The sequence below is a fragment of the Leptodactylus fuscus genome, chromosome 1 (genome assembly GCF_031893055.1).
Source record: "Leptodactylus fuscus isolate aLepFus1 chromosome 1, aLepFus1.hap2, whole genome shotgun sequence".
Taxonomy (NCBI): Eukaryota; Metazoa; Chordata; class Amphibia; order Anura; family Leptodactylidae; genus Leptodactylus; species Leptodactylus fuscus.
In genome coordinates, this window is record NC_134265.1 from 370,862,692 (window position 1) to 370,879,249 (window position 16,558).

A 16,558-nucleotide genomic window follows, 5' to 3' on the forward strand; every position below is an offset into this window, starting at 1 on the left:
TCTCTGACCTCATCCTCCCCTGTCCCCTCCATATATCTCTGACCTCATCCACACCTGTCCTCTCCATATATCTCTGACCTCATCCACACCTGTCCCCTCCATATATCTCTGACCTCATCCTCACCTGTCCTCTCCATATATCTCTGACCTCATCCACACCTGTCCTCTCCATATATCTCTGACCTCATCCACACCTGTCCCCTCCATATATCTCTGACCTCATCCTCACCTGTCCCCTCCATATATCTCTGACCTCATCCTCACCTGTCCTCTCCATATATCTCTGACCTCATCCTCACCTGTCCCTTCCATATATCTCTGACCTCATCCTCACTTGTCCCCTCCATATATCTCTGACCTCACCTGTCCCCTCCATATATCTCTGACCTCATCCTCACCTGTCCCCTCCATATATCTCTGACCTCATCCTCACCTGTTCTCTCCATATATCTCTGACCTCATCCTCACCTGTCCCTTCCATATATCTCTGACCTCACCTGTCCCCTCCATATATCTCTGACCTCACCTGTCCCCTCCATATATCTCTGACCTCATCCACAACTTGTCCCCTCCATATATCTCTGACCTCATCCTCACCTGTCCCCTCCATATATCTCTGACCTCATCCTCACCTGTCCCTTCCATATATCTCTGACCTCATCCTCACCTGTCCCCTCCATATATCTCTGACCTCATCCTCACCTGTCCCCTCCATATATCTCTGACCTCATCCTCACCTGTCCCCTCCATATATCTCTGACCTCATCCTCACCTGTCCCCTCCATATATCTCTGACCTCATCCTCACCTGTCCCCTCCATATATCTCTGACCTCATCCTCACCTGTCCCCTCCATATATCTCTGACCTCATCCTCACCTGTCCCCTCCATATATCACTGACCTCATCCTCACCTGTCCCCTCCATATATCTCTGACCTCACCTGTCCCCTCCATATATCTCTGACCTCACCTGTCCCCTCCATATATCTCTGACCTCATCCTCACCTGTCCCCTCCATATATCTCTGACCTCATCCTCACCTGTCCTCTCCATATATCTCTGACCTCATCCTCACCTGTCCCTTCCATATATCTCTGACCTCACCTGTCCCCTCCATATATCTCTGACCTCACCTGTCCCCTCCATATATCTCTGACCTCATCCACAACTTGTCCCCTCCATATATCTCTGACCTCATCCTCACCTGTCCCCTCCATATATCTCTGACCTCATCCTCACCTGTCCCCTCCATATATCTCTGATCTCATCCTCACCTGTCCCCTCCATATATCTCTGACCTCACCTGTCCCCTCCATATATCTCTGACCTCATCCTCACCTGTCCCCTCCATATATCTCTGACCTCACCTGTCCCCTCCATATATCTCTGACCTCATCCACAACTTGTCCCCTCCATATATCTCTGACCTCATCCTCACCTGTCCCCTCCATATATCTCTGACCTCATCCTCACCTGTCCCCTCCATATATCTCTGACCTCATCCTCACCTGTCCCCTCCATATATCTCTGATCTCATCCTCACCTGTCCCCTCCATATATCTCTGACCTCATCCTCACCTGTCCCCTCCATATATCTCTGACCTCACCTGTCCCCTCCACATATCTCTGACCTCATCCTCACCTGTCCCCTCCATATATCTCTGACCTCATCCTCACCTGTCCCCTCCATATATCTCTGACCTCACCTGTCCCCTCCATATATCTCTGACCTCATCCTCACCTGTCCCCTCCATATATCTCTGACCTCATCCTCACCTGTCCCCTCCATATATCTCTGATCTCATCCTCACCTGTCCCCTCCATATATCTCTGACCTCATCCTCACCTGGCCTCTCCATATATCTCTGACCTCATCCTCACCTGTCCCCTCCATATATCTCTGACCTCACCTGTCCCCTCCACATATCTCTGACCTCATCCTCACCTGTCCCCTCCATATATCTCTGACCTCATCCTCACCTGTCCCCTCCATATATCTCTGACCTCATCCTCACCTGTCCTCTCCATATATCTCTGACCTCATCCTCACCTGTCCCCTCCATATATCTCTGACCTCATCCTCATCTGTCCCCTCCATATATCTCTGACCTCACCCTCACCTGTCCCCTCCATATATCTCTGACCTCATCCTCACCTGTCCCCTCCATATATCTCTGATCTCATCCTCACCTGTCCCCTCCATATATCTCTGACCTCATCCACACCTGTCCCCTCCATATATCTCTGACCTCATCCTCACCTGTCCCCTCCATATATCTCTGACCTCATCCTCACCTGTCCTCTCCATATATCTCTGACCTCATCCTCACCTGTCCCCTCCATATATCTCTGACCTCATCCTCACTTGTCCCCTCCATATATCTCTGACCTCATCCTCATCTGTCCCCTCCATATATCTCTGATCTCATCCTCACCTGTCCCCTCCATATATCTCTGACCTCATCTCCCGCTACCTGCCCACACGTAACCTCAGATCCTCCAATGACCTCCTACTCCGCTCTTCTCTCTTCCGCTCCTCACACAACCGCCTCCAAGATTTCTCTCGTGCATCCCCCATACTCTGGAACTCCTTACCAAGACACATAAGACTGACCCCCACAATCACAAGAAGGCTATTCAGGAAGGCCTACACCCCCAATAACACTATCACCGCACCCCTATCTGTACAGTCTCCCCCTCCCTCATAGATTGTAAGCCCTCGCGGGCAGGGCCCTCTACCCCACTGTGCCAGTCGGTCACTGTTAGTATGATATCTACCTGTATATTCTGTGTATTGTATGTAGCCCCCAAATGTAAAGCACCATGGGATTAATATAATAATGTACAGAGCACCATGTGATTAATATAATAATGTACAGAGCACCATGGGATTAATATAATAATGTACAGAGCACCATGGGATTAATATAATAATGTACAGAGCACCATGGGATTAATATAATAATGTACAGCACCATGGGATTAATATAATAATGTACAGAGCACCATGAGATTAATATAATAATGTACAGAGCACCATGGGATTAATATAATAATGTACAGAGCACCATGGGATTAATATAATAATGTACAGAGCACCATGGGATTAATATGATAATGTACAGAGCACCATGGGATTAATATAATAATGTACAGAGCACCATGGGATTAATATAATAATATACAGAGCACCATGGGATTAATATAATAATGTACAGAGCACCATGGGATTAATATAATAATGTACAGCACCATGGGATTAATATAATAATGTACAGAGCACCATGGGATTAATATAATAATGTACAGAGCACCATGGGACTAATATAATAATGTACAGAGCACCATGGGATTAATATAATAATGTAAAGAGCACCATGGGATTAATATAATAATGTACAGAGCACCATGGGATTAATATAATAATGTACAGAGCACCATGGGATTAATATAATAATGTACAGAGCACCATGGGATTAATATAATAATGTACAGAGCACCATGGGAGTAATATAATAATGTACAGAGCACCATGGGATTAATATAATAATATACAGAGCACCATGGGATTAATATAATAATGTACAGAGCACCATGGGAGTAATATAATAATGTACAGAGCACCATGGGATAAATATAATAATGTAAAGAGCACCATGGGATTAATATAATAATGTACAGAGCACCATGGGATTAATATAATAATGTACAGAGCACCATGGGATTAATATAATAATGTACAGAGCACCATGGGATAAATATAATAATGTAAAGAGCACCATGGGATTAATATAATAATGTACAGAGCACCATGGGATTAATATAGTAATGTACAGAGCACCATGGGATTAATATAATAATGTACAGCACCATGGGATTAATATAATAATGTACAGAGCACCATGGGATTAATACAATAATGTACAGAGCACCATGGGAGTAATATAATAATGTACAGCACCATGGGATTAATATAATAATGTACAGAGCACCATGGGATAAATATAATAATGTACAGAGCACCATGGGATTAATATAATAATGTACAGAGCACCATGGGATTAATATAATAATGTACAGAGCACCATGGGATTAATATAATAATGTACAGCACCATGGGATTAATATAATAATGTACAGAGCACCATGGGATAAATATAATAATGTACAGAGCACCATGGGATTAATATAATAATGTACAGAGCACCATGGGATTAATATAATAATGTACAGAGCACCCTGGGATTAATATAATAATGTAAAGAGCACCATGGGATTAATATAATAATGTACAGCACCATGGGATTAATATAATAATGTACAGCACCATGGGATTAATATAATAATGTACAGAGCACCATGGGATTAATATAATAATGTACAGAGCACCATGGGATAAATATAATAATGTAAAGAGCACCATGGGATTAATATAATAATGTACAGAGCACCATGGGATTAATATAGTAATGTACAGAGCACCATGGGAATAATATAATAATGTACAGCACCATGGGATTAATATAATAATGTACAGAGCACCATGGGATTAATACAATAATGTACAGAGCACCATGGGATTAATATAATAATGTACAGCACCATGGGAGTAATATAATAATGTACAGCACCATGTGAGTAATATAATAATGTACAGCACCATGGGATTAATATAATAATGTACAGAGCACCATGGGATTAATATAATAATGTACAGAGCACCATGTGAGTAATATAATAATGTACAGCACCATGGGATTAATATAATAAGGTACAGAGCACCATGGGATTAATATAGTAATGTACAGCACCATGGGATTAATATAACAATGTACAGCACCATGGGATTAATATAATAATGTACAGAGCACCATGGGATTAATATAATAATGTACAGAGCACCATGGGATTAATATAATAATGTACAGAGCATCATGGGATTAATATAATAATGTACAGCACCATGGGATTAATATAATAATGTACAGCACCATGGGATTAATATAATAATGTACAGAGCACCATGGGATTAATATAATAATGTACAAAGCATCATGGGATTAATATAATAATGTACAAAGCACCATGGGATTAATATAATAATGTACAAAGCACCATGGGATTAATATAATAATGTACAGAGCACCATGTGAGTAATATAATAATGTACAGAGCACCATGGGATTAATATAATAATGTACAGAGCACCATGGGATTAATATAATAAGGTACAGAGCACCATGGGAGTAATATAATAATGTACAGAGCACCATGGGATTAATATAGTAATGTACAGCACCATGGGATTAATATAATAATGTACAGCACCATGGGATTAATATAATAATGTACAGAGCACCATGGGATTAATATAATAATGTACAGAGCACCATGGGATTAATATAATAATGTACAGAGCACCATGGGATTAATATAATAATGTACAGAGCACCATGGGATTAATATAATAATGTACAGAGCACCATGGGATTAATATAATAATGTACAGAGCACTATGGGATTAATAGAATAATGTACAGCACCATGGGATTAATATAATAATGTACAGAGCACCATGGGATTAATATAATAATGTACAGAGCACCATGGGATTAATATAATAATGTACAAAGCATCATGGGATTAATATAATAATGTACAGAGCACCATGGGATTAATATAATAATGTACAAAGCATCATGGGATTAATATAATAATGTACAGAGCACCATGGGATTAATATAATAATGTACAGAGCACCATGTGAGTAATATAATAATGTACAGCACCATGGGATTAATATAATAATGTACAGAGCACCATGGGATTAATAGTGCTATATAAATAAATAATAGTAGTGACATAATATAACCCTCCGATGACCTCATCTAAGCTTCTAGTGACATCATATAACACTTGTTAATAATAAATCTTGTATTTGGATAACCTGAAGTACTGAGAAAGTTCTACATATAATGCACAAGGTGGACGGCCCTAGAACCTACCTGCTTGGACATGGAGTCGATAAGTCGTACATAGAGATCCTGCTCTGTCCTGAGACCTGGAGGACACAAGCACAGGGTACACATTGTTATACCTGGATATACATCGGGTGGTAGATGGTCAGTCCTGACCTAATAATCCAGGACCACATCAATATAGTACTAGAATAATCAATCAGTAAATATCATGTGTGAGAGGGGACACATCATCAGTGTGGGGCTCGCTGGAATTGATTAGCCATGTCTGGGCTCTGGCCCGTACTGATTTATCATATCTGGGATTGGTGGTGTGGTGCTGGCCTATATTGGCTGATATGCCTGGGATTGGTAGAGTGGTGCTGGACAATATTGGCTAAAATGCCTGGGATTGGTGGTGTGCTGCTGGCTGATATGCCTGGGATTGGTAGAGTGGTGCTGGCTGATATGCTTGGGATTGGTAGAGTGGTGCTGGCTGATATGCTTGGGATTGGTAGAGTGGTGCTGGCTGATATTGGCTGATATGCCTGGGAATGGTAGAGTGGTGCTCATCAATATTGGCTGACATGTCTGGTATTGGTAGAGTGGTGCTCATCAATATTGGCTGACATGTCTGGGATTGGTAGAGTGGTGCTCATCAATATTGGCTGACATGTCTGGGATTGGTAGAGTGGTGCTGGCTGATATTGGCCGATATGCCTGGGATTGGTGGTGTGGTGCTGGCTGATATGCTTGGGATTGGTAGAGTGGTGCTGGCTGATACTGGCTGATATGCCTGAGATTGGTGGTGTGATGCTGGCCGATATTGGCTGATATGCCAGGGATTGGTAGAGTGGTTCTGGCTGATATTGGCTGGTATGCCTGAGATTGGTAGAGTGGTGCTGGCCGATATTGGCTGATATGCCAGGGATTGGTGGTGTGGTGCTGGCTGATATGCCTGAGCAGTGCCGCACCTCCCATGAGGCGACCTGAAGCGACCGCTTCAGACGGCGCTATGCCAGGGCCCCAGGGAGGGCGGCATTTTTGCTTACCTAAGCCAATCCGGGATAAGCTGTCCTGGACTGGCTTAGCACCGAGCGGTGGCTTGGGGAGGCCACTGGAGCAGCGCTGCTCCAGCAGCCTCCCCTCACGCTCAGGCAGAGAGCAGGTCCTCTCCATGCCTGCTCTCTGCCTGCGAACGCCGATAAGCCTCGCCCCCTTCGCTTAGCCCCGTCCCCTCCGCTCCGCCACGTCCCCACCTCCCGGCTTTCAGTCATTCGGGTGGCGAAAGGGGCAGGTTCACCCCTGTGCCTGAGATTGGTAGAGTGGTTCTGGCCGATATTGGCTGATATGCCTGGGATTGGTGGTGTGGTGCTGGCTAATATTGGCTGATATGCCTGATATTGGTAGAGTGGTGCTGGCTGATATGCCTGATATTGGTAGAGTGGTGCTGGCTGATATTAGCTGATATGCCTGGGATTGGTAGAGTGGTGCTCATCAATATTGGCTGACATGTCTGGGATTGGTAGAGTGGTGCTGGCTGATATTGGCTGGTATGCCTGAGATTGGTAGAGTGGTTCTGGCTGATATTGGCTGATATGCCTGGGATTGGTAGAGTGGTGCTGACTGATATTGGCTGATATGCCTGGGATTGGTGGTGTGGTGCTGGCTGATATTGGCTGGAATGCCTGGGATTGGTAGAGTGGTGATGGCCAATATTGGCTGATATGCCTGGGATTGGTGGTGTGCTGCTGGCTGATATTGGCTGATATGCCTGGTATTGGTGGTGTGGTGCTGGCTGATATGCCTGGTATTGGTAGAGTGGTGCTGGCCGATATTGGCTGATATGCCTGGGATTGGTGGTGTGCTGCTGGCTGATATTGGCTGATATGCCTGGGATTGGTGGTGTGCTGCTGGCTGATATTGGCTGATATGCCTGTGATTGGTGGTGTGCTGCTGGCTGATATTGGCTGATATGCCTGGTATTGGTGGTGTGGTGCTGGCTGATATTGGCTGGAATGCCTGGGATTGGTAGAGTGGTGATGGCTGATGTTGGCTGATATGCCTGGTATTGGTGGTGTGGTGCTGGCTGATATTGGCTGGAATGCCTGGGATTGGTAGAGTGGTGATGGCGAATATTGGCTGGTATGCCTGGGATTGGTGGTGTGCTGCTGGCTGATATGCCTGAGATTGGTAGAGTGGTGCTGGCTGATGTTGGCTGATATGCCTGGGATTGGTGGTGTGGTGCTGGCTGATATTGGCTGGAATGCCTGGGATTGGTAGAGTGGTGATGGCCAATATTGGCTGATATGCCTGGGATTGGTGGTGTGCTGCTGGCTGATATTGGCTGATATGCCTGGTATTGGTGGTGTGGTGCTGGCTGATATGCCTGGTATTGGTAGAGTGGTGCTGGCCGATATTGGCTGATATGCCTGGGATTGGTGGTGTGCTGCTGGCTGATATTGGCTGATATGCCTGGGATTGGTGGTGTGCTGCTGGCTGATATTGGCTGATATGCCTGGGATTGGTGGTGTGCTGCTGGCTGATATTGGCTGATATGCCTGGTATTGGTGGTGTGGTGCTGGCTGATATTGGCTGGAATGCCTGGGATTGGTAGAGTGGTGATGGCTGATGCTGGCTGATATGCCTGGTATTGGTGGTGTGGTGCTGGCTGATATTGGCTGGAATGCCTGGGATTGGTAGAGTGGTGATGGCCAATATTGGCTGATATGCCTGGGATTGGTGGTGTGGTGCTGGCTGATATGCCTAAAATTGGTAGAGTGGTGCTGGCTGATATTGGCTGATATGCCTGAGATTGGCGGTGTGGTGCTGGCTGATATTGGCTGATATGCCTGAGATTGGTGGTTTGGTGCTGGCCGATATTGGCTGATATGCCTGGGATTGGTGGTGTGCTGCTGGCTGATATTGGCTGATATGCCTAAAATTGGTAGAGTGGTGCTGGCTGATATTGGCTGATATGCCTGAGATTGGCGGTGTGGTGCTGGCTGATATTGGCTGATATGCCTGAGATTGGTGGTTTGGTGCTGGCCGATATTGGCTGATATGCCTGGGATTGGTGGTGTGCTGCTGGCTGATATTGGCTGATATGCCTAAAATTGGTAGAGTGGTGCTGGCTGATATTGGCTGATATGCCTGGGATTGGTGGTGTGGTGCTGACTGATATTGGCTGATATGCCTGGGATTGGTAGAGTGGTTCTGGCTGATATTGGCTGGTATGCCTGAGATTGGTAGAGTGGTGCTGGCTGATGTTGGCTGATATGCCTGGGATTGGTGGTGTGGTGCTGGCTGATATGCCTGAGCAGTGCCGCACCTCCCATGAGGCGACCTGAAGCAACCGCTTCAGACGGCGCTATGCCAGGGCCCCAGGGAGGGCGGCATTTTTGCTTACCTAAGCCAGTCCGGGATAAGCTGTCCTGGACTGGCTTAGCACCGAGCGGTGGCTTGGGGAGGCCACTGGAGCAGCGCTGCTCCAGCAGCCTCCCCTCACGCTCAGGCAGAGAGCAGGTCCTCTCCATGCCTGCTCTCTGCCTGCAAACGCCGATAAGCCTCACCCCCTTCGCTTTGCCCCGTCCCCTCCGCTCCGCCACGTCCCCACCTCCCGGCTTTCAGTCATTCGGGTGGCGAAAGGGGCAGGTTCACCCCTGTGCCTGAGATTGGTAGAGTGGTTCTGGCCGATATTGGCTGATATGCCTGGGATTGGTGGTGTGGTGCTGGCTAATATTGGCTGATATGCCTGATATTGGTAGAGTGGTGCTGGCTGATATTAGCTGATATGCCTGGGATTGGTAGAGTGGTGCTCATCAATATTGGCTGACATGTCTGGGATTGGTAGAGTGGTGCTGGCTGATATTGACTGGTATGCCTGAGATTGGTAGAGTGGTTCTGGCTGATATTGGCTGATATGCCTGGGATTGGTGGTGTGGTGCTGGCCGATATTGGCTGATATGCCTGGGATTGGTGGTGTGCTGCTGGCTGATATTGGCTGATATGCCTGGGATTGGTGGTGTGGTGCTGGCCGATATTGGCTGATATGCCTGGGATTGGTGGTGTGGTGCTGGCTGATATTGGCTGATATGCCTGATATTGGTAGAGTGGTGCTGGCCGATATTAGCTGATATGCCTGGGATTGGTAGAGTGGTGCTCATCAATATTGGCTGACATGTCTGGGATTGGTAGAGTGGTGCTGGCTGATATTGGCTGGTATGCCTGAGATTGGTAGAGTGGTTCTGGCTGATATTGGCTGATATGCCTGGGATTGGTAGAGTGGTGCTGGCTGATATTGGCTGGTATGCCTGAGATTGGTAGAGTGGTTCTGGCTGATATTGGCTGATATGCCTGGGATTGGTGGTGTGGTGCTGGCCGATATTGGCTGATATGCCTGGGATTGGTGGTGTGGTGCTGGCCGATATTGGATGATATGCCTGGGATTGGTGGTGTGGTGCTGGCTAATATTGGCTGATATGCCTGATATTGGTAGAGTGGTGCTGGCTGATATTGGCTGGTATGCCTGAGATTGGTAGAGTGGTTCTGGCTGATATTGGCTGATATGCCTGGGATTGGTAGAGTGGTGCTGACTGATATTGGCTGATATGCCTGGGATTGGTAGAGTGGTTCTGGCTGATATTGGCTGGTATGCCTGAGATTGGTAGAGTGGTGCTGGCTGATGTTGGCTGATATGCCTGGGATTGGTAGAGTGGTGATGGCCAATATTGGCTGATATGCCTGGGATTGGTGGTGTGCTGCTGGCTGATATTGGCTGATATGCCTGGTATTGGTGGTGTGGTGCTGGCTGATATGCCTGGTATTGGTAGAGTGGTGCTGGCCGATATTGGCTGATATGCCTGGGATTGGTGGTGTGCTGCTGGCTGATATTGGCTGATATGCCTGGGATTGGTGGTGTGCTGCTGGCTGATATTGGCTGATATGCCTGTGATTGGTGGTGTGCTGCTGGCTGATATTGGCTGATATGCCTGGTATTGGTGGTGTGGTGCTGGCTGATATTGGCTGGAATGCCTGGGATTGGTAGAGTGGTGATGGCTGATGTTGGCTGATATGCCTGGTATTGGTGGTGTGGTGCTGGCTGATATTGGCTGGAATGCCTGGGATTGGTAGAGTGGTGATGGCCAATATTGGCTGGTATGCCTGGGATTGGTGGTGTGCTGCTGGCTGATATGCCTGAGATTGGTAGAGTGGTGCTGGCTGATGTTGGCTGATATGCCTGGGATTGGTGGTGTGGTGCTGGCTGATATTGGCTGAAATGCCTGGGATTGGTAGAGTGGTGATGGCCAATATTGGCTGATATGCCTGGGATTGGTGGTGTGCTGCTGGCTGATATTGGCTGATATGCATGGTATTGGTGGTGTGGTGCTGGCTGATATGCCTGGTATTGGTAGAGTGGTGCTGGCCGATATTGGCTGATATGCCTGGGATTGGTGGTGTGCTGCTGGCTGATATTGGCTGATATGCCTGGTATTGGTGGTGTGGTGCTGGCTGATATTGGCTGGAATGCCTGGGATTGGTAGAGTGGTGATGGCTGATGTTGGCTGATATGCCTGGTATTGGTGGTGTGCTGCTGGCTGATATTGGCTGATATGCCTAAAATTGGTAGAGTGGTGCTGGCTGATATTGGCTGATATGCCTGAGATTGGTGGTGTGCTGCTGGCTGATATGCCTGAGATTGGTAGAGTGGTGCTGGCTGATGTTGGCTGATATGCCTGGGATTGGTGGTGTGGTGCTGGCTGATATTGGCTGAAATGCCTGGGATTGGTAGAGTGGTGATGGCCAATATTGGCTGATATGCCTGGGATTGGTGGTGTGCTGCTGGCTGATATTGGCTGATATGCATGGTATTGGTGGTGTGGTGCTGGCTGATATGCCTGGTATTGGTAGAGTGGTGCTGGCCGATATTGGCTGATATGCCTGGGATTGGTGGTGTGCTGCTGGCTGATATTGGCTGATATGCCTGGGATTGGTGGTGTGCTGCTGGCTGATATTGGCTGATATGCCTGGGATTGGTGGTGTGCTGCTGGCTGATATTGGCTGATATGCCTGGTATTGGTGGTGTGGTGCTGGCTGATATTGGCTGGAATGCCTGGGATTGGTAGAGTGGTGATGGCTGATGTTGGCTGATATGCCTGGTATTGGTGGTGTGCTGCTGGCTGATATTGGCTGATATGCCTAAAATTGGTAGAGTGGTGCTGGCTGATATTGGCTGATATGCCTGAGATTGGCGGTGTGGTGCTGGCTGATATTGGCTGATATGCCTGAGATTGGTGGTTTGGTGCTGGCCGATATTGGCTGATATGCCTGGGATTGGTGGTGTGCTGCTGGCTGATATTGGCTGATATGCCTAAAATTGGTAGAGTGGTGCTGGCTGATATTGGCTGATATGCCTGGGATTGGTGGTGTGGTGCTGGCTGATATTGGCTGATATGCCTGAGATTGGTGGTTTGGTGCTGGCCGATATTGGCTGATATGCCTGGGATTGGTGGTGTGCTGCTGGCTGATATTGGCTGATATGCCTGGGATTGGTGGTGTGGTGCTGGCTGATATTGGCTGGAATGCCTGGGATTGGTAGAGTGGTGATGGCTGATGTTGGCTGATATGCCTGGCATTGGTGGTGTGGTGCTGGCTGATATTGGCTGGAATGCCTGAGATTGGTAGAGTGGTGATGGCCAATATTGGCTGATATGCCTGGGATTGGTGGTGTGGTGCTGGCTGATATGCCTAAAATTGGTAGAGTGGTGCTGGCTGATATTGGCTGATATGCCTGAGATTGGCGGTGTGGTGCTGGCTGATATTGGCTGATATGCCTGAGATTGGTGGTTTGGTGCTGGCCGATATTGGCTGATATGCCTGGGATTGGTGGTGTGCTGCTGGCTGATATTGGCTGATATGCCTAAAATTGGTAGAGTGGTGCTGGCTGATATTGGCTGATATGCCTGAGATTGGCGGTGTGGTGCTGGCTGATATTGGCTGGTATGCCTGAGATTGGTGGTGTGCTGCTGGCTGATATTGGCTGATATGCCTAAAATTGGTAGAGTGGTGCTGGCTGATATTGGCTGATATGCCTGAGATTGGCGGTGTGGTGCTGGCTGATATTGCCTGATATGCCTGGGATTGGTGGTGTGCTGCTGGCTGATATTGGCTGATATGCCTGGGATTGGTGGTGTGCTGCTGGCTGATATTGGCTGATATGTCTGGGATTGGTGGTGTGGTGCTGGCTGATATTGGCTGATATGTCTGGGATTGGTGGTGTGGTGCTGGCTGATATTGGCTGATATGATTGGTATTGGTGGTGTGGTGCTGGCTGATATTGGCTGATATGCCTGGTATTGGTGGTGTGGTGCTGGCTGATATTGGCTGATATGCCTGGGATTGGTGGTGTGCTGCTGGCTGATATGCCTGGTATTGGTGGTGTGGTGCTGGCTGATATTGGCTGGAATGCCTGGGATTGGTAGAGTGGTGATGGCCAATATTGGCTGATATGCCTGGGATTGGTGGTGTGGTGCTGGCTAATATTGCCTGGTATGCCTGGGATTGGTGGTGTGGTGCTGGCTGATATGCCTGGGATTGGTGGTGTGGTGCTGGCTGATATTGGCTGATATGCCTGGGATTGGTGGTGTGCTGCTGGCTAATATTGCCTGGTATGCCTGGGATTGGTGGTGTGGTGCTGGCTAATATTGCCTGGTATGCCTGGGATTGGTGGTGTGGTGCTGGCTGATATTGGCTGATATGCCTGGGATTGGTGGTGTGGTGCTGGCTGATATTGGCTGATATGCCTGGGATTGGTGGTGTGGTGCTGGCTAATATTGCCTGGTATGCCTGGGATTGATGGTGTGGTGCTGGCTGATATGCCTGGGATTGGTGGTGTGGTGCCTGCTGATATGCCTGGGATTGATGGTGTGGTGCTGGCTGATATGCCTGGGATTGGTGGTGTGGTGCCTGCTGATATGCCTGGGATTGATGGTGTGGTGCTGGCTGATATGCCTAGTATTGGTGGTGTGGTGCTGCCGATATGCCCGTGAGCAGTCTTGTTGGACTCTTACCATTGCTGTAGAGAAGCTGCAGCCTATAGTGGATTCCATTATTGGTTTTCTCGCCACTCTGCTCCTGTGAAGTAGAACAAGTTCAGCGGATTTAGTGTCCTGGCGCCGGATATTGAAGAAGGTCACTCTACAAGTCTTCAAAGAATTAGAAATAAATGGTGGAGCTGTCCACTGCTATGGTAGTCACCACCAGTAAGAGCCCTACGTTGGATTTTCCTGTAGCGCCCCCTCCTGTATACTCGCCTCACTGCACATATGACTTACTTTATCTTTCTCCACAAAGTCAATAAACGAGGTCCTCTCAATCTCCACCGGCTGCCCCTGGCGGTCATACAGCGCCAACACAAAATGGAAGAAGTTGGACTTTCTGAGGTTTGAGGGTGGCTGCTTCTCGAAGTGAGCTCTGGCCAGACCGATACCACTGCAAGGAGACACAAGAACAGCGTACTATGGAACAGACATGGAGTACAAGGGGTTACACCGTCATATACAGCACAGGAGCGGTCAGTCACCATATAGAGGGTACAATGTGGAGTACAAGGGGTTACACTATCATATACAGCACAGGAGCGGTCAGTCACCATATAGAGGGTACAATGTGGAGTACAAGGGGTTACACCGTCATATACAGCACAGGAGCGGTCAGTCACCATATACAGGGTACAATGTGGGGTACAAGGGGTTACACCGTCATATACAGCACAGGAGCGGTCAGTCACCATATACAGGGTACAATGTGGGGTACAAGGGGTTACACCGTCATATACAGCACAGGAGCGGTCAGTCACCATATACAGGGTACAATGTGGGGTACAAGGGGTTACACTATCATATACAGCACAGGAGCGGTCAGTCACCATATACAGGGTACAATGTGGAGTACAAGGGGTTACACCGTCATATACAGCACAGGAGCGGTCAGTCACCATATACAGGGTACAATGTGGGGTACAAGGGGTTACACCGTCATATACAGGGCAGGAGCAGTCAGTCACCATATACAGGGTACAATGTGGGGTACAAGGGGTTACACTATCATATACAGGGCAGGAGCGGTCAGTCACCATATACAGGGTACAATGTGGGGTACAAGGGGTTACACTATCATATACAGGGCAGGAGCGGTCAGTCACCATATACAGGGTACAATGTGGGGTACAAGGGGTTACACCGTCATATACAGCACAGGAGCGGTCAGTCACCATATACAGGGTACAATGTGGGGTACAAGGGGTTACACCGTCATATACAGCACAGGAGCGGTCAGTCACCATATACAGGGTACAATGTGGAGTACAAGGGGTTACACCGTCATATACAGCACAGGAGCGGTCAGTCACCATATACAGGGTACAATGTGGGGTACAAGGGGTTACACCGTCATATACAGCACAGGAGCGGTCAGTCACCATATACAGGGTACAATGTGGAGTACAAGGGGTTACCCCTCACACTACAGCCGATGTCCTGTATAATATGTGACCCCCCCCCACACTACAGCCGATGTCCTGTATAATATGTGACCCCCCCCACACTACAGCCGATGTCCTGTATAATATGTGACCCCCCCTCACACTACAGCCGATGTCCTGTATAATATGTGACCCCCCCTCACACTACAGCCGATGTCCTGTATAATATGTGACCCCCCACACACTACAGCCGATGTCCTGTATAATATGTGACCCCCCCCCCTCACGCTACAGCCGATGTCCTGTATAATATGTGACCCCCCCCTCACACTACAGCCGATGTCCTGTATAATATGTGACCCCCCCCTCACACTACAGCCGATGTCCTGTATAATATGTGACCCCCCCCTCACTACAGCCGATGTCCTGTATAATATGTGACCCCTCCTCACACTACAGCCGATGTCCTGTATAATATGTGACCCCTCCTCACACTACAGCCGATGTCCTGTATAATATGTGACCCCCCCCTCACACTACAGCCGATGTCCTGTATAATATGTGACCCCCCCCTCACACTACAGCCGATGTCCTGTATAATATGTGACCCCTCCTCACTACAGCCGATGTCCTGTATAATATGTGACCCCTCCTCACTACAGCCGATGTCCTGTATAATATGTGACCCCCCCCTCACACTACAGCCGATGTCCTGTATAATATGTGACCCCCCCCCTCACTACAGCCGATGTCCTGTATAATATGTGACCCCTCCTCACACTACAGCCGATGTCCTGTATAATATGTGACCCCCCCCTCACACTACAGCCGATGTCCTGTATAATATGTGACCCCCCCCCTCACACTACAGCCGATGTCCTGTATAATATGTGACCCCCCCCTCACACTACAGCCGATGTCCTGTATAATATGTGACCCCCCCCTCACACTACAGCCGATGTCCTGTATAATATGTGACCCCCCCTCACACTACAGCCGATGTCCTGTATAATATGTGACCCCCCCCTCACTACAGCCGATGTCCTGTATAATATGTGACCCCCTCCTCACACTACAGCCGATGTCCTGTATAATATGTGACCCCCCCCCTCACACTACA

The 16,558-nt window shown here is 48.0% G+C and overlaps 1 protein-coding gene across 1 annotated transcript in view; it reads right to left on the reverse strand.

Annotated features, from left to right (window-relative positions):
- Positions 1–16,558, reverse strand: part of LOC142189580 (transcription factor COE1-A-like) — a 100,689-nt gene that overhangs the window by 33,742 nt on the left and 50,389 nt on the right. Inside the window, exons 2-4 of the mRNA XM_075262193.1 lie at positions 14,291–14,447; positions 14,027–14,090; positions 6,006–6,061 (exon numbers count right to left, since the gene is read on the reverse strand). Of these exons, the coding sequence (XP_075118294.1) occupies positions 6,006–6,061; positions 14,027–14,090; positions 14,291–14,447 (277 nt within the window). The remainder of the gene's footprint in view (positions 1–6,005; positions 6,062–14,026; positions 14,091–14,290; positions 14,448–16,558) is intronic.